This window comes from Mytilus californianus, unplaced genomic scaffold (genome assembly GCF_021869535.1).
Source record: "Mytilus californianus isolate M0D057914Y unplaced genomic scaffold, xbMytCali1.0.p SCAF_1, whole genome shotgun sequence".
In the NCBI taxonomy this organism is placed as follows: Eukaryota; Metazoa; Mollusca; class Bivalvia; order Mytilida; family Mytilidae; genus Mytilus; species Mytilus californianus.
The window spans coordinates 41,486,231-41,512,626 of record NW_026262581.1 but is presented as its reverse complement, the minus strand read 5'-3'; the positions used below and the strand labels follow the sequence as shown (position 1 = coordinate 41,512,626).

The window sequence follows — 26,396 nt, the reverse complement described above, 5'->3', positions numbered from 1 at the left end:
AGATTAGACCGTTGGTTTTTCCCGTTTGAATGGTTTTACACTAGTAAAATTTGGGGCCCCTTATAGCTTACTGTTCAGTGTGAGCCAAGGCTCCGTGTTGAAGACCGTACTGTGACCTATAATGGTTTACTTTTATAAATTTTGACTTAGATGGAGAGTTGTCTCATTGGCACTCATACCACATCTTCTTATATCTATGCATCATAAATCTAAGTTAAAAGACAAATAAAAAAAAAGGAATTCTAAAAGCTTTCTTTGACAAATTTTATACTAACTTCATTTTAACAAGTTTAAATTATATTTTCTAAAATAGAGCTAAGAACTGTTTGCAATGTTGTAAATTTAATTTGTTTGAAATTTTTATTCAAATACGCTGTTGAAGATAACTAAGCGCCAATAAAATACAATAATTTTGTATTTTATAAATTAGTGTCTTCGATAATGAAAAATTCGTCATCGAACAGTCTCATTATCATGTCGGTATTCGAAATGACTCGTTTCATTGTTATTACAAAAAATAGGTCATAATAACATGACAAGAGTTTTTTTTTGCTTCAGAATGTTCTAGATAAATATACAAAAAGCAAATTTTAGACAATGTACCCTCATAAGCCTGGAAGTGGCTAGTCACATATAGTTAACAGCGTTTTTCTCACAATGATGTTCTACCTCCATAAGCCTGAAATGTCGCGGCGGGCCACATATAATCAATCCTTCTAACTTCATAAATTTTGTTTCCTTTGTGTGTAATAGGAATTTTTAGTGGGTGCGGGTGTATATTTGTATATAGCGCATTAGCCATCCTACTATGTAGGAGTGTGCCGATCTAGAACGGCGATTCATACCTGTAGAAAGTTAGAGGGTCGGCTGAATTACACGTTTTATGATGAAAATTAATTAATTTCCTTCCGTGAAAATGCACCGCATGTACAATAGAAATGAATCGCCCCTACAGTGAAAATGAAAGTCTAGTTTCATTATTCGACAGTAAACATGAATCGCATAACGAAAACAGCATAGTGGAATTTAATTCAATATCAACAAGCTGAATAACAAAACCTGTTTTAAGTTATAGAAGATTAATAATTATGTTAAAAGGTACATTTTTCTGCAAATAAAACTTAACTGCTGCTTTTAAATCTCTTGCACGCTCTGTTTGTGAACTATTCTTAATATTTATCTATTTGTGTATCAATTTTACACCTGGATGGCTGTAGGCGCGATGAAAACCCGTCCGCATCTCATACCTATATCATGAATTTATAAAAACAGAACACATTATATCTTATTTTTTATTCTATTAAAAAATCATGAATTTGTCGTTTGTTTATTTATCATTCTACATTAGAAATTCATAACGGATACAGTGAAAATGGTATTTCAGGATTCGCACATTATATACATTGGTTTTGTATATTTTTATTGGACTTTTTTGTTTAATTCTGTTTCAACGACAACGCATGCAACTTCTTATTTCTTGTTTGAAAATTCTTCTCTTGGTCATAAATCTGCATGAAATATTTGCCACTGTACGTTCAGAAAACAGCAATCAATCAATCATATCTCCTCTAAAATTGCAGTAATAATTGTTAAAAAATTCGTTTAATCCTTTGATAAGATATAAACACGTCTCGTCACTCTCCTATTATTTCAAATTTCCGATACAAAGAAAAAAAAAGTATTATTGAAGTAACCCATCAAAGATACAAGGCTTGGATTCCAAACTCGCCGATACCGCTAAATGCCCAGCTGTATTCCTGGTAGAGGAAAGCCGAAAATCCAACGATAAAGCATCTCGGAAAGAAACATACCGATCCATTAGGGGAACAACAACTAAAACCCTCAGACATCAAATAGATTGGTCTGATAGTTTCCCACATGGAAACTACTAATGGATCCCATCTGACCACATGTCTCAAACAAACCTGAAAATATCTGCAGAAACTTTCCTCAACAAAAAAATATAATCCAAAACATAAAATATAAGATGTAAGGATAATAATATTTATCCATGAAACCAATTTGGCAAAACAATTTCAATGATGTTGAAGGATTCTCTCTGCAAACATTTTCACGTCCGCTCTCATCGGCATGCTCGACTAATCGATCTGTGAAAGAAGAGTGTGCCATATTCCGATGTAAATAAACTACGATTTACACCTCCTGTTTACAGAGTTCCGTTTTACGATACACTTACGATGATACACAGTGTGTAACTTGCGATCAACTAGTAGTCCTTTACGATGCCTTTGTGAAACACACGTATCGGGAACGTAGAACCACACGAAAACGGACCGTATAATGATAAGATGATCGTAAGTAAAGAAGGCTTTGTGAAACGGTGGCCAGGCCCCTAAATAAAATTGTGTACTAGTTCAGTGAAAATGGACGTCACACTAAACTCCAAAACATATAAATGAACTAAAATTAAAAAACATACAAGACTAACAAAGGCTAGAGGCTCCTGACTTGGGACAGGCGCAAAAATGCGGCGGGGTTAAACATGTTTTGTGATACCTCTAGCCAATGTAGAATAAAGAAACACATAGCAATACGCACAGTAAAACTCAGTTTAAAAGAAGTCCGAGTCCGATGTCATGATAGGTAACAAAAGAAACTAAGCAAAATGACAATGATACATAAATGAACAAAGGACTACTAGCAGTTACTGAAATGCCAGCTCCAGACCTCAATTAAAGCTGTTATCCTAATGTTAGCAATTTAAAGGTTTGGTTTGCTTGCTTGCTTTGTTTTTATAAATGTTTGCTCAAACATTGTAATTAAGATTGACATCTGCAATCAATAGATAAGCAGAACTTCAGCTTGTTTACGTTATACATAACACCCAATAAGGTATACAAACTGAAGCCCCGCCTATCTATTGATTGCAGATGTCAATATTGATTACAATGCTTGAACAAACATTTATACAAACAAAGCAAGCAAGCCAACCAAACCTTTAAATTGCTAGCATTAGGATAACAGCTTTAAATACGAATTCTCTAACAGGCAAGCAGTGCAATTATGTGGTATGTTAAATAAAGTAACATAACATGATGTATATCCGTAAAGGTAGTATTCTCGACCTGATTAACTTGAGCGAAAGTCCGTTTTTAATATATATTTACTGCTTCAAAAACATTCAAAATATGGGACCATAACATGCGGATTGTTTTCCCGGAAACTATGACACTTTAACATAACATATATTTGTCCTATTTTCTTTGCAGTGAAAGCTAGAAAAAAGTATGGTAACTTTTGAAAGCTGCTGTTAACTATATGTATTTGTGACAGAAAGCTTTACAGAGGCATATATAGAGGCTTTGTGGTCTTAAGATTTTGTCAGACATATGGCAGTTGTCCTTGACCTCATTTTCATGGTTTAGTGTAAACAATATTGTGAAAACGGAGGAATATAATCTCTGGTGATAATAAGGGAGCTACCATTTGATTTTTATGGGGGGGCTAGGATGAAAAATTTTGTCCTGCCTATTTATTTTTCCCTCTATTCGGTCCTGCCTTTTTATTTTTCAATCTATTCGGTCCTGCCTTTTTTTTTTTAGTTTATCCTGACTTTTTTTTACATAAATTGTCATCCTGCCTTTTTTTTTTGCAAATAATCTCATCCTGCCTTTTTTTTACTCAAAACTCCTGTCCTGCCTACTTTTTTCAAATTTCATCCTAGCCCCCCCCCCCCCCCCCCCCATAAAAATCAAATGGTAGCTCCCTAATCAAAAACATAGTAAAACTAGTGAATTATCACTTTCATGGTTTAAATTGCAATTAGACAATTTTATCAGTTTCTACATGTTCTAGAAGTTAACAGGCTGAACCAAAAGTCGAAGAAAAAAAATCTGATAAATATAAGAATCTTTCACTGCTCCGTAAGACGACAAACACATCTAATTTAGGAGCAGACAGTGAAATTTTTTTTTTATTAGATTGAAGAAAAAACAGAAGACGCCATGACCAACGTTGTATTTCTCATGAAAAGTAAAAATACAACGATAACTGACATTAACAGGGGCGTAGCTACCCGGAGGCATGACAGCACGTGCATCCACATCGTTTTCACCCCAAAAAAAAAAAAAAAAAACAGAGAGAGAGAGAGAGAGAGAGAGAGAGAGAGAGAGAGAGAGAGAGAGAGAGAGAGAGAGGACAAAGTTAACATACAGAAATTGGTCTTTCTATGTATGCATTTTAAAAACTATCCATAGAATAAAAGCAAGAGGAATAAACATTCAGCGAAATTTTTAATCCTGTAAGACATGTATGTGTACGATAAATACATACAACTGGTGTAAACATAGCGGAACTTTTTATATTACGGACATTGTTTAGAGAAAAAAAGCTACATAGTTGTCGGTACCACCACCGTAACGTATACTCGCCTTGAGTGCAAAAAAAAACAACATAATCCCTTCAGGGCTAACAAAAAACCTTGAAAATTATTATTTTCCGCTTTGCCCCATAGCACACATCTTATTAGAATGAAGACTCTTCAACTCGTATCGATCCCGGAATAATGATTGTTACCTTGTGAATTAGTTCAAAATTGACCAAGTATGTAGGTCTTGATAACACGAATACTTCATTTTCACATCACATCAGCGTATTCGCGTCCTGGTGTGCATGTAATATTTGCTACTGGACATTAATAACCATTCAATCAATCAATAGTTTCCATAAACTAATAGATATTATGAAAAGTTGGAACTGCTGTTATTATAAAAAAAAAGTACACATTTTCCAGTACATGTATTACGTTTTTATTTATTTTACAAAAAAACATCTTGTATATAGATTCTATAATTCGAAGTCGTTTCTATATGGGCCGGCTATACGAATAATTGATTGTAAAAGCATTTAAATAAATTGTTAATTCTAACTCGTTTTACTGGAATATTTGATCATTAAGTTTTATAATGAATTTTCTGTCCGAGTCGGACACTAAATTGTCGATTCTTGTTCGAAAGAAACACCAAACTTTTAATACACTATCTTCACTGCTATCATCTAGATATTGCCATACAACTGGTCGAATGGATATGTATTTGTTAATTAGCTGGATAATTAACAAACGTACATCATGAAAAGATCGTGATCAAAGTACCATTCCCTCTGAAAAAGTTCATAAATTTCAACTTCGAGAATTCCTAACTGCGTATAATTAGAACTTCCTATCTCTCTCTCTTGTAGAGTTTACCCACAGAATTTTTAAACATCTAAAAAAATATGTTCAGCAAAATATTGCAGAATGTGTCCACCAAGTATCCAAAGATGTTTATGCTAACAGAAACTCCACATATATTATTGTGTTTTATGTTTATTGATTTTTTTTATACATCTACTTTGCTCAATACAAATACTAGCATATGGAACAAATCTCCGTGATTTTAAAAGCTCTCACGGCGTACAAAAATACGCAAACGCAAAGGTCAATATGGTGTTTGAAACCTTCGAAGATATGATTTTATCTTTATCCTTAAGAGTCTTTAGTTCACTAGGTTCCCTGTAAACAATAACACTCATTCAATAGGAAATTCATGCTCTGTAAAATCGGATTGACTATAACACTTATACTCAAAATGCCTACATAAAAAAATGAAAGTTTACCGTGGGAAAATTGGAGTAATCTAACTTCGTAAATGTAATAAAATCTAGTCTTCAACCCAAAACTTAGCTGTAAAACAAGGTATGGCTTAGGCCTGGCTGTATCTGTGGTGTCCTTCAAGTTTATCAGTGCATGTCCATTTGGCAGAGGTCGCCTGACCTTGAGATTGCAGTATTAGAAGCTTAATTACTAAATGTCTGATCGGTAGAATCATTATAAGGTATGCATGTCCCGGGCGACGTATGATAAGGCCTCTCATTGGTCTCATCTGGGACATAGTGTACTGTTAGATTTCCTCATTCCTGGTCTCGTTTGGAAAAGGAGGGAAGGGGTTTATTAATTCATGACACATAATCAGTACATCGTGTACTTTTAAAAACTAACCCCAAAGGCAAAGGAACAACACTTTTACTGCTAGCCTCTAAGTCAAAGTGACATTACAGTCTAAGGACCAAATTGCGAATCCACAACAGCAATGTGAAATCTTTCCTGCTGTATGACTGAGAATGTTGGCGTGTTAGTGAAGTGACCATCAAAAAGTAGAGGTATTCTGTCCTAACTGCCTAAATAGGATCAACAGAATAATTTGTCCAAAAGATATAAGCAATAATTTTAAGTGCCTTCAATGCTAAACTCGTTCAAACTACTCTAGACTACAGCAATCCTGACAATCAACTAACAGACAACATTATAAGCATTGGAACCAAAGCAAGTGGCTACCTTTATGACCACTCAGTACTCCAGAGACTTTTTAGGTATTTATAACAATTATTTCTACAAGATTATTAGCATTTGGGGTGGATGTCAATGAGATAAAATGTCAATGAATTAATTGTCCTGAATATGCATAAAATATTTGCAACTAGACATTAAGCAATTATACAAAACAATCAATGAGACAATTATTTATACAACATTATAAGCATTTGGTGTAGATGTCAATGAGACAAAATGTTAACTAGTTAATTATCTTGTATTTGCAACTGGAGATTACGCAATTATAGTACATTAAACAATCAATGAGACAAATCAAATTTTATCTACCGAAAACAGTGGCGGATCCAGAAATTTTCATAAGTGTGGGCCCACTGACTGCCTAAGAGGGGGCCCGCTCCCAACAAGATCGCTAGAACATCAAGATTTCCTCTACTAACCAGAGTTACCAGAGCAATGTGTTGTATACCAAACTCCAATGCAGATTGTGAGAGTCTTCAGTATGGTCAAGAAGATACACACAGAACACAGGTCATCACTGGACAACACAACACTCTGTGACTTACTCACCACAAACATTAATTCAGACTGTGCCTGCTACCAGCTAAAACCAGAACAAGACTTGTTGAAATCAGCAAAGTAAGCATGTGTTGCATACGACAAAGACTGTGGTAATTAGTGCAAGTGACAATTTTTATAGTGGTGACAATTTTAAGTGTTGATAATGTAACTTAGTGTTTTCTACTAAGTGCAAAATGAACATTTATAATATAGCTTTTATGTTTTTATGCTCCTTGTGTATTATTGTTATGTATTGTTTATTTCTCCTGTAAATGATAATATACATTATTAATATAACATTTACCTTGTTCATCTTTTCATTACATAGTTCACATGCATATGGGGTATATAGAAATGAGGCAACATAAATATAAGGACAACTCAAGTCATTTATTCTTTTATTTAATGCAGTGACAATACAAATAAAACAAATGAAACAAACAAACATCTTTATACAGAACGAAACATACAGCATCAAAACAGTGTCAAGTATACAAGATACAAACCGAAGATGATCCTGAATATACATGTAATGTTTTTCACCTGATATTATGCATATAATCAGTCATAACATGATGTGACACTTTTCAATTTTCATATCATGGGTAAAATTCCCCATGGAGGATTTCAAAAGTTGGCAGGTCTGCTTTAAGAGTAATGTAATGCAAAGAGCATTACTGCAGAAATCAAACAGAGGTTATGATGGATGGGCTATGTACTGAGAATAACACAACATCGCACACCTAAAACACCTTTACGTCACCAGGGAGACTATGAATTGTACAGTGAAGAACAGTCCATGTAACAACAGTCAAGCTCAGTATATGTCATGGCAAAAGACAGAAAAATGGAGACAGTCTGTTGTGGCCTGATGTCCCAATGGGGATGACATTGATCCTCTGACCGTGACCTTATAGTTTTGGTTCGTTACTGCTAAGATTATCTAGGTTTCTGTAAGAAGTAAAGTAAGTAAAGTATGAGGGATTACTTTAATAATACCATCCTGTCAGATATGAGGCACATAGCCTAGGTTTCATTTTCCCGGTTCACTGGTTAGAGAATATTTTGTTTTATGTTAGTGCTTAAAGAACTGCAACAGTTTACCTCGTTTTTCATGGTTCATTGAGATTTTGTTCTTTTTTCTTTATTAGGTCAGCTTCTCAGTTATTATTGGAAGCAAGTTATGGTCTATAGAATTATTGCAAATTATGAATGCCTATCTGGCAAACAGGATTCTTGATGGTTTATTGATTCATGTTTTTTTTTCTTGATTAAGTAAATTTTTAATAGCATATTGGTATCATATGCCATATGTATCTGGTCTACTGTTGGTATATGTGGTGTTTTAAAATTGGTCACTTGAATTGACCTTATTTTCATGGTTTTGTGATTAAGTCAAGTCATTTGGTTTCTGGAGGCACTTAGGTCAGTTTCTATATTTTCAAGAAGGAAGTGTTTTTTCAACAAACAATTGGTATTCCCATGAGAACCAACTGTGCTCCTTCTCTTGCTGACTAGTTCCTTTAATCATATGAGGACGACTTCATATAGAAGCATCTTAGGAAGAATGAAACGAAGCTAGGATTATCCTTTAATTTCACATTCACATGTGCCACTAAAAGAGCAGGAACTGCTTACCCTTCTGGAGCACCTGAGATCACCCTAAATTTTTTGGTAGGGTTCGTGTTGCTCAGTCTTTAGTAATCTATGTTGTGTTTTGTATACTGTTGTTAGTCTTTTGCTCTTTTTTTTTTGTTTTTTATCATGGCATTGTCAGTTTATTTTTACATACGAGTTTAAATGTCCCTCTGGTATCTTTTTCCTCTCTTTTCAAAAATCTAAATAAGTTAATTATGATTCTTACAACAACCCATGTCTCATTTATAGTTCTAGTCCTTTCCTACCAAACACATCATTACTCAGAAACCGTTTGACACAAAACTTAATACTTAGGATTAATTGCCATCATATTCTATGTACCATGCTATATCATCAGTTGGATTTAGCAATTTTTATTTGAGTTATGGGACTTTGAACATTTTTTTTTTGTTTTGTGACCTCTGATCATAAATGTCATTTTGATCCAACCATTTGTAGTTATAAGTGGACGGAATCTAAATAAAGCTTTTGTATTGTATGGGACTTTTGACAGCTTTTTGGAGTATTATAATAGTGTCACCTTGCTAGTGCATCTCCTTTGAGACCATTTGACAGAAAGCTTTCATACTTGGAAGAATTGTTTGCATTTATGTGTTAACCATATTACACTGTCATTTTGATCTGACCATTTATATAAGAGTTATGGGACTTTAACCATATTTTGACTAACAAACCACATAAGCACAAGGTGACACAATTTAATTCCTTATTTATACAGAGCAGGGGACATTTCCCTTTGGTGTAGCAATCTTGTTATCAATTCATTTACTGTAAATTCAGAAATTATTGCGTGCATTTATTATTGCAATTTTGTCATTTTAGACTAAAATTCGATTTTAATTTTTGCGATGTTGAGAAAAAGCCTGTTTAATTCATATATTAAATTTCAAAATGCGAGTTTAAATTATTGAGATTATAACCGTGTCGCATTTTTCGCAATAATAAAAACATCGCAATAATTTCTGAATTTACAGTACACACTTGCATACTTTTAAATAATCTGTTGAAGCTATACCAGATGATTACAACCATCTTACCGATCTTTTGATTATTATGACTGAAGCATGTAAAAGTAGAGGATGGCAACCACTACACTAGATTCAATGAGTTGGTTTACTGTACCAGCCAAGTGTGGCATAAATAAGCAACGAAATGTTTTGAAGAATGCTATTAAAATTTAATTTTTTTTACCAATCACTTAGTTATACCACAGTTACTAGGTCTCAAGTATGGAGCAGAATATGCTTGCCAAACCAAAATACCAACCACTGATGCCGCCAACAACGATGACAGCAAAAGCATCACTAATATCTTGCTTCTCTGACTTTTGTCACAGGCGAGACAAAAACTGCAGTGGTGAAACATCAGTGAATTATTATCACAAGTCAATGAAAAAAAGACCAAATGCAAAACATAATGGATTTGTACAATTTCTGACCATGTTATCTCTAACTCAGATTAATATAAAACACCAATTTGAAAATGATTTTCTTGACAAACTTTTGACATAGCATAATTTATAATATATTTTGTTAGACTGTACCTATGGATCTGACTTATATCATAGCAATGTTCAATATTGTAATCACTGTAGTAATTATTTTCTTACCTCAAGCAAATCAGAAAGAAAGACCTGTGGGTAAACAATGAGACTGACAGACAGAGAGAATTTATATACCCCAGCATGCAAAATGTGATATGACAAAGTAAAACAATCGTGAGTCATTTCATGTATATTTTATTGAAGAAATGAATATTTTAATACATATTTCGTACTTTAATAATTTATCTATTTTTTAAAACTGCATGTTTCTTGTGAACATCTACTTTCTTATGGCCATGTTTTCCTTCCATTTTCTTCTTCCGTAAAAGCCTTTTATGTTTTGTCCTATACGCCTGGAAATAGATATTAGTTACAGTAAAATAATTTTAATATAAGTTTTAACAATTTCAGATGAGGCCAGGAGGTAATTTTTTTTTTTAGTTTCCACCAAAAATTATATCAGTTTATCTTATATTTGTTCAAGAAATGATAAAAAGAATGATTCAGAGAGAGATTTTTAACAAAATAAAATGCTCCGCTGGGCGCAGCTTGATATGACTGCAGAGGTGAACCCTGAACAGTTGGGGCAAGTATGGACACAACATTCAAGCTTGATACAGCTCTGAATTTGGATTGTGATTAAATATTTGACAACGCATAGGTTTCTGACACAGAATGAATGTGGTCTAAGAACTTAAAATTTTTTAATTTACCTATAATGTTCCAATATCCAAAATTTAAATACACGGTTATATTCAGCATATCAAAAAACCCCAAGAATTCAATTTTTGTTAAAATCAAACTAAGTTTAATTTTGGACCCTTTGGACCTTAATGTAGACCAATTTGAAAACGGGACCAAAAATTAAGAATCTAAATACACGGTTAGATTCAGCATATCAAAGAACCCTAATATTTCAATTTTTGATGAAATCAAACCATATCATTATTATTTGCTTTTATATAAAAATCAAAAATAACCAACTTAAAATTGAAAATTTGAAGAAAAAAAAATCCCCCCCCCCCCCAATTTTTTGAACCCCCTTATGATTCATCACCCCAAACCCAATCTCAGCCTTCCCTTTGTGGTATGGTACCTTGCAGTACAATTTCAGAGAGATCCATACACTTGAACACAAGTTATTGTCTGGAAACTGTAAAAATGCTTGTTTTTGGCCCCTTTTTGGCCCCAAATTCCTAAACTTTTAGGGCAATTACCCCCAAACTCAAACCCAGCTTTCCCTTTGTGATATGGAACCTTGTAGTACAATTTCATAAAGATCCATACACTTACACACAAGTTATTGTCCTGAAACTAGAAAAATGCTGTTTTTTGCCCCTTTTTTGGCCCCTAGTTCCTAAAATTTTGAGGCAATTACCCCCAAAATCAATCCCAGTCTTTCCTTTGTGGTAAGGTACCTTGCAGTATAATTTCAGAGAGATCCATACACTTGAACACAAGTTATTGTCTGGAAACTAGAAAAATGCTTATTTTTGGCCCCTTATTCCTATGTTTTGGGCAATTACCCAAAACTCAATTCCAGCTTTCCCTTTGTGATATGGAACCTTTGTAGTACAATTTCAGAAAGATCCATACACTTACGCACAAGTTATTGTCTGGAAACTAGAAAAATGCTTGTTTTTTGCCCCTTTTTTGGCCCCTAATTCCTAAAATTTTGAGGCAATTACCCCGAAAATCAATCCCAGCATTCCCTTTGTGATATGGAACCTTGTGGTACAATGTCAGAGAGATGCATACACTAACACACAAGTTATTGTCTGGAAATTACAAAAATGCTTATTTTTGGCCCCTAAAATTTCATAGAGATCCATTCACTTAAACTAAAGTTATTGTGCGAAAACCAATGTGTCTTCGGACGACGCCGACGACGCCAACGTCATACCACTATACGATCGCAAAATTTTTTTGCGGTCGTATAATAAAAATGATTCATGAGGCAGATTTTAAAGTTTTTGAGGAAAATCCTGAGAAGATAAATACACATATATACTGTCTCATTATCCTTTAGCCCATTATTCAAAACAAAAATTTGAAACTTCAAATCATTTTTGACATTTGTCATGCTGTTACAATAATATACTGAGTAAATATTTCTATATGTGACAAATACTTCATTCAAATATAAAAGACCAAAGATCTGCATAGAATATGGAAAAGACATTTATACTGTTACATCTAAAAAAAATACTCTGTTATCATTTAGTTTCTACTTTTCATCAAATGATGAGAGTACTCCATTCCTTTCAGAAAAATATCCTATATCAACCCATTTTGATTTAGTGCCTGTTTGAAATGGAAGCTTACCTCAACAAGATCTGGTCTTTTTTGTAACCATTTTTCTTTGACAATTTCTAGATCGTCCTGTCTACCAAACTTTTTTATTCCTTCTGCAATATGAAAAAGTAAACAGTAATAAATTATCTCCAATTAGACAATCATAATATATCTAATCAGCTAAAATATTCCAACCATTTTTTCATAAAGTAAAAGAAAAAATAAACAGTAAAAGATATTTCTTTTACACAATTCTGAATCTTTATTGAATAAAAATGGATTTGGTCAAAATATCTTGTAACAATAACAGCTGTCTTTTATGAATAAGAAATTAATACCAATTTCAACTGGATTGGTTGACAAGAAATATATAAATAAATGAAAAGATCTGGTATGTGAATGACAATGACCCATTTGATTTTATAACTGCAAAATACATTTGAATTTCCTTACTATAAATTCAACCTATCATAATGGACAAATAAATCTAGAGTAAAAACATATCAAATCTAGTAGAGTATTGTAAGGAGTCTAAGGACTATTGAAATGCCATAAGATGTCTTCCAATTTATAAATAAATATATTGTAAAAACATGTAAAATCTAGAAGAGTACAGAAGGAACTATTGATAGCAAAAATGTCTTGCAATTTACAAATAATCTATTGTAAAAACATGTAAAATCTAGAAGAGTACAGAAGGAACTATTGATAGCAAAAATGTCTTGCAATTTACAAATAATCTATTGTAAAAACATGTAAAATCTAGAAGAAGCACTGAAGTGGTTATTCCTGTTTGAATGGTTTTACACTAGTCATTTTTGGGGCCCTTTATAGTTTGCTGTTCAGTGTGAGCCAAGGCTCTGTGTTGAAGGCCGTACTTTGACCTATAATGGTTTACATTTACAAATTGTGACTCGGATGGAGAGTTGTCTCATTGGCACTCATACCACATCTTCTTATATCTATTGAAATGCAAAAATGTCTTGCAATGTGTAATTGATTGTGAAACAAAAAGTTGAAAATTACAGATATTAGGGGAAAATAAAATCTGACCTCATCATATGCATCTCTTGCCAGATAGAAATATAAAACTCGTTAAAATTCAAAAGCCAAACCTAATCAACTTGAAACTAATTTGAAAACAAGCTGTATTATGAAAACTCACAGACAACTTGTTTGCAACCAATAATAAAACACAAGCAAAAAAGTGAACTGATAGTGAAAAACTCATTAATTCAAGATTTTTAATTCAATTTTTTTCCTTCTCAATTAAAACAAATATTAAATAACAGTTGTCATTACTAGGTATTATTTTCTGTGTTTAGCATACCAGTTAGAATAATATCTTACCAGATATCCTTTCATCATTCTCTTGAAAGAAAAAGAAGGATTTTGCAGAGCTAAAAACAATAGGTTCTTTCTCTTTCATATCTTCATCACTGAAATGTTTTTAAAAAACTCAATTATCAAATGTAAATTTGTAGAAATTTAGCAAATCAAGATTTTGTGAAAGGGTCTGGAAACATACATACTTGCAAGTCTTGTTTGATTTGCAAATGATTGAAATGAAATTCTAAATAATGGAAAAATTGAAATTGAAAATATATCAAGAACCTTTTTGGTTATCAATAACTAAATCCTGTTTTTCCATTAATAAAACTGTCACTCTATATTGTATGAGAATCCACAGGACCCTTTAAATATCTGTTTTAATACTCCAGGAGATATCTGGCTAATGATTGCAATTAATTTTGACTGTGTTAACACCAGACAGGATGCTACACTTACCAAGTTCAAGCTATTTACACAGTTATTTAGTAACTTTTCTGCAAAAGCTATCAACTATCTGGATTTAAAAATTAATATTATTTATTTAAGTATATACAAAAAAGCTGTACATGTGCCTTTAATTACTTAGCAGTGTAAAGTGCAAGTGTCCTCCCTTTTTTAACAAGACCGATACCAGGTCTGGACCTGTGTCGATGCATGCAATTGATTGTGGATAACATGTATACTGGAGCAAAACTGATAATTCCTTTTTACAAAAATTTTCCCTGTACAATCAATGAGTGTTTTAAATTTTCAAGCTATTGGCAAACAGGAAGTGGCTACACAGCAGATGTGAAAATTGTTTACTTGCTACAACTCAACATTATCAAGCTGCAGACATAATATTATATCATTCCCTTCAATAGTAGCATGGAAAACTTTTGACAAAAATTTTCCTGATACAATGAGTGTTGTAAAATTTCAAATTATCAACAAACAGCCTTTGGTGAAGCAGGTAACAAATACAAGATAAGACACTTTATCATAAATACAAAATAATTTTCATGCCAAATTACATGAATAAAACGATTATCAATCATATCTAAAGGCTTTACAAGTATGAAATTAAAACACAAACCTCTGGGAGTCATCTGAGTTATCATTTCCATCATTCCTATCTGAATCACTGCTTTCATCATCAAACTGCTGTTCCCATGGAAACAAACTGGATTTGTGCTGTAATGTTTCCATACCACTATCTTCTTCTGTATAATTTTAAGACAATAACATTTATTGCAAATAAACATTTTTTGGCTGGAATTTCCGATAATTTTGAGTTTCATAATGCCATGAGTGTTAAGATAGAATATTCTTTGTTTAAGTATATCAATGTGAGGTCAAGAACTACATGTTCCATGCATGATCATCTAAGTATATTATCTGATTGGTCAGTTCTTGAGATTAGTAATTAATATCATATTTCTACATGTGCTCGGACATGTGGTCATTCGCCTTTGTTCTTGGAGAGAGAAGATTGTTTTCTGAATTTTAACTGAAACCCATCCATTGCCCTCCCTTTTTGTACTATTATGTTTGTAGTACATTTCATTTTCTTTAAACATTGATGTATTTTATGTACTTTGTATATTTTGGTGAGTTAAAAACATAGCTCAGACTCGTTTGATCTAGGTTTATATTTATATTTGGTTTTGTAGTTATTATCTGTGTGTAGGAACAATAGCTGACAAAAAGAACAATGATTTAGCAGAATATTTACTTGTCATGAAAAGGTTGATATATTTACTACAGGACTTAATTTACAAATATCTCCATAAAGTTGTTGCTAATGTTTTTTTGCTTTCAAAATGAGTGAATTCTCCCAACATCTGGCAAAATGTAACACACCAAAGGTGAACTCTATACATCTCCCAGTTAAAATACTGTACAAGGACTAATTGAGTATTGTTGATAAAAGGAAGCTACTGAACCATGAGTTCCTAAAGGTAAAGCTGAAGTGATTTCTTGTCAAGTTTTGTAGACACCATCATGGTTCGGTTGACCTTTATGCAATATTTGTATGACAGATGACAAAAGATGTTTTATTTGTCATTACTATAGTCCCTTCCTTTCTCCTCTTTTATGACATTACCTAATATAATCATTAGATTTTACCTGCCAGAAGCAAGTTGATAGGTATGATTAGCAGAATAAAAACTGCTTACTCTTCTGCAATGCTTGATTTCACACATGGTTTCTAATTGGGTCAATGTTGTGCCATCTTTAATTGTCGTTGCAAAGTTTTGTAGACTTTTTAAATTTTTGCCATAGGGTAGTCTGTATTTCTTAAGATTTTGATTTCCCCATGGTATATTTTTTTTATTGTATATTTCCCAACTTAAACAACGGAAGATGCAGCATCCCCCTCACTGTAAGGCCAAATAAAGTGGTTGAGGCAAACTTAAGTTAGAGAACGGAAACTAAAAATTTTGTAATTTTTCCATTTATAAAGGGCATAACTCTAGAACTTGATCTGTATTTTGTGGTAATAAGCATTGTGTAATAGTTTCATAAGATTTGGTTGAGGCAAACTCAAGTTAGAGAACGGAAACCAATTTTGGGACGTACGTACGTACGTACAGACAGACAAGGGTAAAACTTAATGCCCCCTCGGCTTCGGCGGGGGCATAAAAATAGTGTTTTGTGGTACTTTTTTTTTGCTTTTTTTTCTTTCAGGCCTCCATTGTTTTCCAATCCTGGATCCACCACTGTTAAGCATTCACTTACCATTCTCATCATGTTCATAATCATGTTCCTTGGAAGGTCCAGAGCCAAATGCTGACAATAAGGAAAATCCTTTTGGTTCATCTGAATCTTTACTGCTTGGTTTAAATGCATCTTTTAGGGAATCAGAAACTGCAAAAAACTTCTCCTTGCTAACTTCTGGCAAATCTTCTTCTTTTTCTTCATTCTCAGTGACTTCAGTATCTTTTCTCTTTTTTGATGACTTTCTGAAAAAAGGAAAAATCAGCTATAAATATATATTCTGTTATTCAATTAATTTTGATATCAGAAAGAGTTACTTGTAAAAATTCAAAATAATTGAAAAAAAGCTAGTGTATGATATGAATCATATTTTGGCTCTAGTAATTGCAAAAATAGTTAAATTATATGCTTCGGTCATTTAAGTGCAGAAATGATATTTGGGATGTAAATTAACTGAATTGTAAAAATGTTTTAGAAGATGAAGCCCGTGTTATTTCATCTTGTCCATTATATGGCAATTTTAGAAAAAAAAAATATTTGATGAAGCAAAACATTTTAATAGTGATTCAAGTCTTTTGATGATAAACAAAAATTAGTTTTTTATTCACAGATATTAATATGATTTGTAGCTGTGCCAAAGCCTGTTATCTTATTTTAAATAGACAGTAAAAATGTTTTACACTGTAGATAATGTACTTATAAATAAGTTTTATAATAATGTACTTATAAATATGTTTTAAAATAATAGACAATTTTTCTATATCAATGTTTTAATTTTATAGTCTCTTTATAATTCTATACAGAATGGCTCTCTATTTCATATCTATATTTTACACTTAATTCACTGTTGTATAATATATTATTGAGAGATAAGATTTAAATAAAACAATGAATTGAATTGAATTGTTACTATTTCATAAACATATGAAAATTGACAAAATGGCATGTTTGACACAAAATCAATCCTAAAATAAAGTATGACCAACAGCCTTACCCTAAAACATTTTTTTGCTCATTTCAACATCTCTGCTTATGACATTTTGTAATAAAAAATCTATTTATGAAAAGCTGTTGCTTGTATTTAAATATGAATGACACAATCTTAAAAAAGACTTTTTTGGCACTTTTTGAAAGTTTTCCTATAATTACAAGAAGTATGATGATCTAAAGCATATATATATTTATGTAATATAAAAATTAGGAGATGAGGTATGATTGCCAATGAGACAACTATCCACCAAAGTTTAAATAAAGTGGATGTAATCAATCTTATGCAACCGTGCGGCCTTCAACAATGAGAAAAAACCCACACCGTATAGTCAGCTATAAAAGGCCCCGACATGAAAAATATGAAACAATTCTATTGAGAATTTAAGTATATATATGAATTCTATGTTATTTTATATTTCTTCATATACTATAGTTACTATCTTTGCTATTTCTACTATAGTGTATGATGGGATGGATTACCAAGGCAATTGTAATTTTTTATTCATTAAAGGTAATATCTCCTCTTTAGATGTAACAGAAATACTGTTAAGACAATTCATGCTCATTGGTTCATAATTTTTTGTTTTTTTTCCCCAAAGTTTACAGATTATTAAAATTAAATCCTCTTCAATCTTCAGAATTGAAGATATTTAAAAAGAGATCTTCCTCTGTATCATAGACCTTATTGCTTTTTTGGGATTCTGCAACACCTGACCCTAGAATTACAATGGTTGATGTCATAAAACAATCACATTTACATTGTAGAGTCAGACAATATCTCTAGTGATGACAAAATTTATTGGTTGTCTGTGATATCCAGTAATAAAGTACAATAAAAATGCTTCGCTGGGCGCAGCTTGATACGACCGCAGAGGTCGAACCCTGAACAGTTGGGGCAAGTATGGACACAACATTCAAGCATGATACAGCTCTGAATTTGGATTGTGATTAAATATTTGACACAGCATAGGTTTTTGACACAGAAAGAATGTGGTCTAAGAATTTGAATTTTTTTAATTTACCTATTATGGTCCAATGTCCAAAAACAAAATACATGGTTAGATTCAGCATATCAAAGAACCCCATATATTCAATTTTTGTTGAAATCAAACAAAGTTTAATTTTGGACCCCAACTTGGACAAACTTGAAAACTGGGCCCATAATCAAAAATCTAAACACATGTTTAGATTCAGCATATCAAAGAACCCCAAGAATTCAATTTTTGCTAAAATCAAACTAAGTTTAATTTTGGACCCTTTGGACCTTAATATAGACCAATTTAAAAAACGGGACCCAAAATTAAATATCTAAATACACAGTTAGATTCAGCATATCAAAGAACCCCATATATTCAATTTTTGTTGAAATCAAACAAAGTTTAATTTTGGACCCCAACTTGGACCAACTTGAAAACTGGGCCCATAATCAAAAATCTAAACACATGTTTAGATTCAGCATATCAAAGAACCCCATATATTCAATTTTTGTTGAAATCAAACAAAGTTTAATTTTGGACCCCAACTTGGACCAACTTGAAAACTGGGCCCATAATCAAAAATCTAAACACATGTTTAGATTCAGCATATCAAAGAACCCCATATATTCAATTTTTGTTAAAATCAAACAAAGTTTAATTTTGGACCCTTTGGACCTTAATGTAGACCAATTTGAAAACTGGACCCAAAATTAAAAATCTAAATACACGGTTAGATTCGGCAAAACAAATAAATAAATGTGGTCAAAAATTTTACAAATCTAATGCGCCTTACTGTGCAATTAAAGATTACTTCTTGAAATTTTTCAATATTTGAAATTTGAAAAAAAAAAATAATATTTGAAGAATAATTCTTTTTAATTTCTGAAATCTGAAATGAGAAAAAATTGACCCCCCCCCCCCCCCCCACAATTTCTTTTTACTCCCCCCCCTTTTTTCCCCCAAAAAATTCTTTCCCTCAAGATATGGTCATAATCTCAATTCAAATTTCCAATGGAGTTTGCAACCATAATTACCCATTTAAATTTACCATAGTGCTAACTTAATCTATTTTATAATAGAATTTAAAATATAGTGTCAAATCTTTCATATAGATTTTTTTGTAAAAAAAAAAGATGCAACATTTGCAGATATTTTTACTGGTCTTCCTTTATAAATATGCATTTCTTTAAACATAATTTAAAAGCAGTGTAAGGGAAGTAACCAAAACGTTGTATTTGGATTACCTCCCTTACACTGTTTTAAATTATCTTAATTGTTCATTAACCATTACTTTATACATAATTTAAAAGCAGTGTAAGGGAGGAAATTTCAATGATGTATTTGATTTATCTCCCTTACACTGCTTTAAATTATGTTTTGTACTAAAGTATTTGTCCATTAACCAGGACAACCTTGTTTTTTCCCCTTTTTTGCCCCTAATTCCTAAACAGTTTGAGCCATAACCCTCCAAAGCAAATCCTAACCATCCCTTTGTGGTATGGAAACTTGTAGTATAATTTCAGAGAGATCCATACACCATTCCACAGTTATTGTCTGGAAACTAGAAAATGCTTATTTTTGGCCCCTTTTGGGCCCCTAATTCCTTAACTGTTGGTACCATAACCCCCAAAAACAATCCCAACCTTCCTTTTGTGGTATTGAACCTTATGGTAAAATTTCATAGACATCCATTCACTTTAACTAAAGTTAGAGTGCGAAAACCAATGTGTCTTCGGACGACGACACCAACGTCATACCAATATACGACCACAAAATTTTTTTGCGGTCGTATAAAAAGCAATAAAGTGTACTGGAATGATTCTAAGATTGTTTTAGTTGAAGACATGTTCACATTTGATATTTATGTAATCACTTTGCTGATGTCAACCTGATCAGCATTTTGTATAGTCATTCTCTTCTAATAATATCTAATTTACTTTTCTTTCTTTGGTTGACTTTCTGCTTGCACTTCATAGTGTGTATGGTCTTCTCTACTAGGGTCAAAATGTAAAGCTGACACATCTCTGAAATATATAAAGCAAACCATATATATTTATCAAGTAACACTGAATCATTTTCAAAAGGATACACATGATAAGTTTATTTGACAAATTGACATATAACATCACAATAATATATAAATATCAAGTAGTGCTAAAATATTGTTAATTCAATTGTCATATGAATATGATTATACACTTTGGGTACATCAGTGCAAAATTGTCAATCATGACTTCACAAAACAAGAATGAGTTCATAGTACATGGATGCCCCACTCGCACTTTCATTTTCTATGTTCAGTGGACCGTGAAATTGGGGTCAAAACTCTAATTTGGCATTAAATTTAGAAAGATCATATCATAGGAAACATGTGTACTAAGTTTCAAGATGATTGGACTTCATCAAAAACTACCTTGACCAAAAACTTTAACCTGAAGCGGGACAGATGGAAGGACGGACGAACGAACGGACGCACATACCAGAAAACACAATGCCCCTAATACTATTGTAGGTGGGGCATAAAAATATTATTTTGGAGTTAGCATTTTAACAATATGAATAGTGTTTCACCATCAAGCATGGTGTTATCATGATGCATCAGCTGATCAAATTTCAATCCTCTATGATTCATGGAGGCTTAAATCTGTACATCAAACTTAGCCGAATCCATTCAGGCATGCAATAAAAGTCCAGATGATCTCATTTTAGTATGGACTGTCATTACTAAAAATGATGCATCAACTGACAAAAGATAATTCCTTGATGATTTGTAGTTGCTTAAAAATGGACCTCAACACAAACCTTACAAGAACCATACTCATGGGTGTTGCCATTGCTCTTCAATGTTATTAGTCTTTTGAGTTTCTAATGATTGATTTGATTTGATTTTTTGTATTTTTAACGCCACTTTTAAGCACCGCTTTTGGGCTATTTCGTGGCGGCCAGTTTTTATTGGTGGAGGAAGCCGGAGTGCCCGGAGAAAACCACCAACCTTCGATAGGAAAACTGACAATCCTAGTCAATTAAAGGGAAACTCCGCAAAAAAATGAAAAATTGATATTTTGTTCTTTAAGCATAAAAAACCACATGTTCATAAATAAAAAAACTTTTATTCTCTATGTAAAGAGATCAAAATCGATTTTTGAAATTCACTATCAGTTCTCGACATATCGCCATCTTGTCGGCATGTTCGATCTAAAAAGTCACGTGATATCTATAAACCACAAAGAACAAAAAGAATCGGGGATTTACCGACCGTGCGTTAAAAACTCCCATCATCAATTGGGGATTACCGTAGACGGTTATTCAGTGTCAAATGTCTTGTCAAGCGTACGGTTGTTTTGTCAGACAAGGTTATGACAAAAGTCTACATAGTTTTCCCAATCCCACAAAAAAAGAAAGAATTGCATCAGACATGGTTGTACAACCTTAAACTAACAGCAAATAGTTGCATCTATAGCAAGCACAAGTTGGTGTGTGAAGACCATTTTGACCAATATTGTTTCGAGGGAGATTTGATGGTAATTATCCTTTTTTAATAACAAAATAACCTAGCAGTTCTGATAGCTATAGTTATCAAATCCTTATATGATAAGATCTCGTTGAATAAAAAAAATATAGATTTGATGAGGAAGAACAGTTTCAATTATAAGAAAGACAAATGCAGTGTTCTTGTAACAATCACTGATTTACAGAAGATTCATTAGTATGCCTCTTTTATATAAAGTGCATTGATTTGTATAAAGAATAGTTCCGTATTTAGACAAGATAATTTTTCAATTAATAAAGTTATACGATATAAAATAACATTTTTTTAATTATGATATTTAACGGCTATTGACAAGGAGCAATGTTAGGAAGAGGTTTTAGCTGGGACATAATATGTTGATATAGTATAATATTCCCAGGTTATAGATATGTAAATATCGAAATATCGGACATCTCAATTTTTTTTTATTAAAAGTGGTTTTTTTTTAACTAATCTTTAAATTATATCAAATTGATACGGAACGGTCACTTACAAAGACACTTAGCTTTACAGTTAAATGTGTGACTCTATCTGGTATGTTCGGTGAAAAATTTTAAGGTTTTTTTTCTTTTTAAATTATATTTACGTTATCTTATTATATATTTTTTTTGGCTTCCTCCCGAATTGATAATAGGTATGTCAGAATTATTGATAGATGTCGTGTCAGAGCGACACATTCAGTTAGGTATTCCAAGGACGTTTATTAGATACACGTCCCTGGGTATTCCAGTGACATCCTGTCAACTAAAAATTCGTATTACACATTATATAATACAGGTTCATGCATGGCCTCTTTATTGAGGTACCCGGTGTGCACAGGTAACATTTGTTGAACCATATATTTGTGTCTAACGTTGTTTATCTTGTGTGTGTTTGAAATTATAATTCCACCTTTTAATGAATGATGTTCTGATAATAATATTATCCACTATTTTTGCTGATAATAAGTTTAAAAAAAATTATAAACATGACCTTTGAACATTTTTGTGAAATGAATATTGTTTTGTCATGATTCTGAACCATATTTTTGAAGAAGAAAAAATCTTCACGCAAATACAAGCTTTTGTCGATTGGCAAACATGCAGATATATAAAGTAATGCAGCACTTATAGTCACTATCAATATTAATTCATCGAAGATAAGAGAGCCCCTTCTATGTCTAATGTCTCTATCTTTATAAGGATTAGGACAACAGGGGAAAAAGGAGCGGAGATAGAGTGGCATAGTGAAAAATAAAAACCAAATAGAGAACAATATAGAGAATGATCGACGAAAAGCGAAATAGTTATTGTAAAGGAGCGGAGATAAGAGAGGCATAGTGAAAAAAAATATTTGCTTGACAAAGTTATTGCTCGCTTTGATATTTTTAGCTATACAAAATCACACATCGTGTACCTAATTGGTATTCACATGCACTAACTTGATGCTGGGAACAGTTTATTAATATATATGTTCCTGCTTGATGTGTAAAGTTTCTGCATAGCATGGTTAAAAATAATTAGTATCCCATTTGTTATATCGTAGTGTCACGGTGTTACTTTGTTAAATTTATTTAGTTTGTTAATGATTGTGTAAATAAGAATAAATCTGTATAAAAACTTCATACCATTTTAATGATTGCCTATAGGCGTTTGATTATTGTTACATTTAAGATATATATATATATTTAGAACCTTTCATACATCTTAAAGTAAAAGATGTGGGTCCGAGTTAAATGACACAAGAACCCTGTAATACTAGTACGAGAGTATAGCATGTAAAAATTCCTACTCAATATGGTTGTATTGGAAATCTTTTCATACAGATTGACAACTCATGGTCCGACATGCATGTAATATTTGCCACATGACGCTCATAGTTCTTTCTACCATCATCATCTTATTAATTAAATATTGCTGTAAACATCGATGATTCACACCCAAACAAAATGGGAGTAATATACCTTCAGATCTTTTCCGTGGTATACACTTGTGAAATATATAGACGAAATTCGGTATTGAAGTGAATCTACATCTCACAAACACAATTTTTGAATTACGATTTTGAGTGAACACCCACCAAACCAATACAAATGTATGGCAAGATATAACCATGCAGGCATTTAGTTTTCGTCAGACACAAGATAAATAATCACTCTCATAAACGTATATATGCATGCAGTTTCAAATATCAAGAACAAGCGATCGATGTCTATAGATCATTGTTAAGTCCGTTAACTAACTGTTCAGAATCAGACATGTCAATAGTTCATTCTTGGAACCTTCATATACCCCATCCGACGATGGGAACTCTTTCTGATAGTGTTGACAACATAAGCTTGTTTATCTGTATAAGTGGTTGCATGGCCTCTCCTGCCCCAACAAACAAATACGCTACTACGTCTGCTATCTCTGGAGCTCATCATCAATGGCTCATATACGTCAGGAAACTTACAAGTATACTAGTAAAGATTGTTTCAAGAACAACGAGGTTGGGACAAACTGTTCTCAAATCGTCAATATCAGTAATACATTACTAAGATATGCCTTTAATTACAACAACTGTATTACTAATTTGGATTAATGACGGCTATCCTAAAAAAAATCCTCAAACAAATTAATGTATTAGCTTAGATTTATAATGTATGTATATTCATTAATGAAATAAACGATAATTGGTATTCTTTTCACAAATAATTTATCTAGGTGATTGTCAAATGAATTTAATTATATAAGAATGAAATGTTAATAAGAAAATTAAAAAAAATCATGCATGTTGTACTGTTGTATTTTTTCAATTAAAAACTTTAAAATTGCGATAGTTTTACGATTGTTAGCATTCAAACATCGCCAGATTTAAATACAAGTTAAAGAATTCCGGTAAAGTAAATTAAACAGATGTGCAATGATTATTAATTGGGAAATGTAACATTTAATTTTTTAAGATTAAAAGTACTATTCTTTTAACTTCATATCTTAACTTTATGCTAATTGCATAGAACGTAACCGAAAATTGTTCCATTTTAATATTGTAACACTTCCGGAATTAAAAAGTTGAATGTTAATTTTCAATTAATTTATACAGAGACATATATACACATGTGTATATATGTCTCTGATTTATACAATTTATTTATTGTTTCTCTATTGTCATCGGGTATTTCATCTGGGTATATTAAACACGCTATACTCTTTCTGTTAATCCATTTAAAATGACAATATTCACACCTGTGTACGCTTGAATTCACACCTGTGTACGCCTGAGGCTAAATTGCTGCAAGGTCAAGTTCAAACGAATTCTCCTCAAATCGAGAAATAAACAATGACTTTACAAAATAATATACACACTCTGTTCACAAATATTTTGCATTGAAATGGTAATCAAAGTTATAACGGTAAATAAAACTTAAAATATTTTAAGTTCAATATCAGTAAAAATGTTCTATAGATATTTTATGAAAAAATCTCAATAATTTATGAAATTTATTCGAAAATATTTATATTTAGATAACTTCATATAGGAAGTTTTATTCAATCAATACAAAACGGTACACACATATTCATTTTCTTTCATTCTTATATTGTGGTTATTAACTACGACCAACGGTCATCTGTGCGCTTTTAATTACGTAAAATTCTGATAAGCAATTAAGACTTTAACAGATTTTATTTTTTCCCATGATTCAACAAATCGGGTTAAAACGTCACAACCCAGTGACGTAGGTCAACCAAAAAAGTTACAAATACTTGATTTTCTCCGTTATTAGAAAGAATATAAATTTAAAACTTTGTGAATGTGTTTTTTATGTTAAGATGAACATATTTAGATGATAAGTAAAAAATCGCGGACTTTCCCTTTAAGAATGGAGTCGAGTTCACCCGCACGTGCAGGGTTCGAACTCACAACCTCAGTGTTGACTGGCTAGTGATTACAGTAGTAACTACTTAGACCACTCGGCTACCAAGGCCCCTGAGATTCTAATGTTTATAATGCCTTATACATTTTACATATTAATTTTACTTGCACATTTTTAAAATAAGTTAATGTGATTGTTCATGACATCTCATATCCATATTCTGTTTTTATATAAAATAGTACATACAGGTAAAATCTGTTACTTTTTGAACATTGAATTCCTTCTGCCAAGCAAAACGCTATCCAACAGATTGATTCTTGCTCCTTCACTTTGTAAAACATTATATTTAGACACATATACACACATCTTCTTTATTATGGTCCTCTGACTTCATTTTCAAAACAAATTCTGGTGAACTACTGAATATTATAAAACTTCTGGTGGTCCTCAACCAAGGATCAAACGAATAAAATAAAATAAAAACTATACCTAAACAGTTTTCCCTTCCTTTCTGGTTTAATTTTGGTACCCATAACTTGTTCTAAAATTTTCAATGATTTTGCTCTCTCGTCCTCCTCTGTTGGTTCTTCAATATCTACAAACAGAGAATATATATATTGAACTCATAAATTTATTGATTGTGTCCT

At 32.2% G+C, this 26,396-nt stretch overlaps 1 protein-coding gene across 2 annotated transcripts in view; it reads right to left on the bottom strand.

Moving 5' to 3' along the window:
• Positions 1–10,270: 10,270 nt before the first annotated feature.
• The window catches only part of LOC127701705 (nucleolar protein 8-like), a 56,585-nt gene continuing 40,459 nt past the window's right edge, over positions 10,271–26,396 (bottom strand). For both annotated transcript variants that reach the window (XM_052205714.1, XM_052205712.1), the window contains exons 11-17: positions 26,239–26,344; positions 20,323–20,409; positions 16,440–16,663; positions 14,794–14,920; positions 13,737–13,825; positions 12,417–12,499; positions 10,271–10,444 (exon numbers count right to left, since the gene is read on the bottom strand). In XM_052205714.1, the coding sequence (XP_052061674.1) occupies positions 10,334–10,444; positions 12,417–12,499; positions 13,737–13,825; positions 14,794–14,920; positions 16,440–16,663; positions 20,323–20,409; positions 26,239–26,344 (827 nt within the window). In that variant the 3' untranslated portion in view covers positions 10,271–10,333. The remainder of the gene's footprint in view (positions 10,445–12,416; positions 12,500–13,736; positions 13,826–14,793; positions 14,921–16,439; positions 16,664–20,322; positions 20,410–26,238; positions 26,345–26,396) is intronic.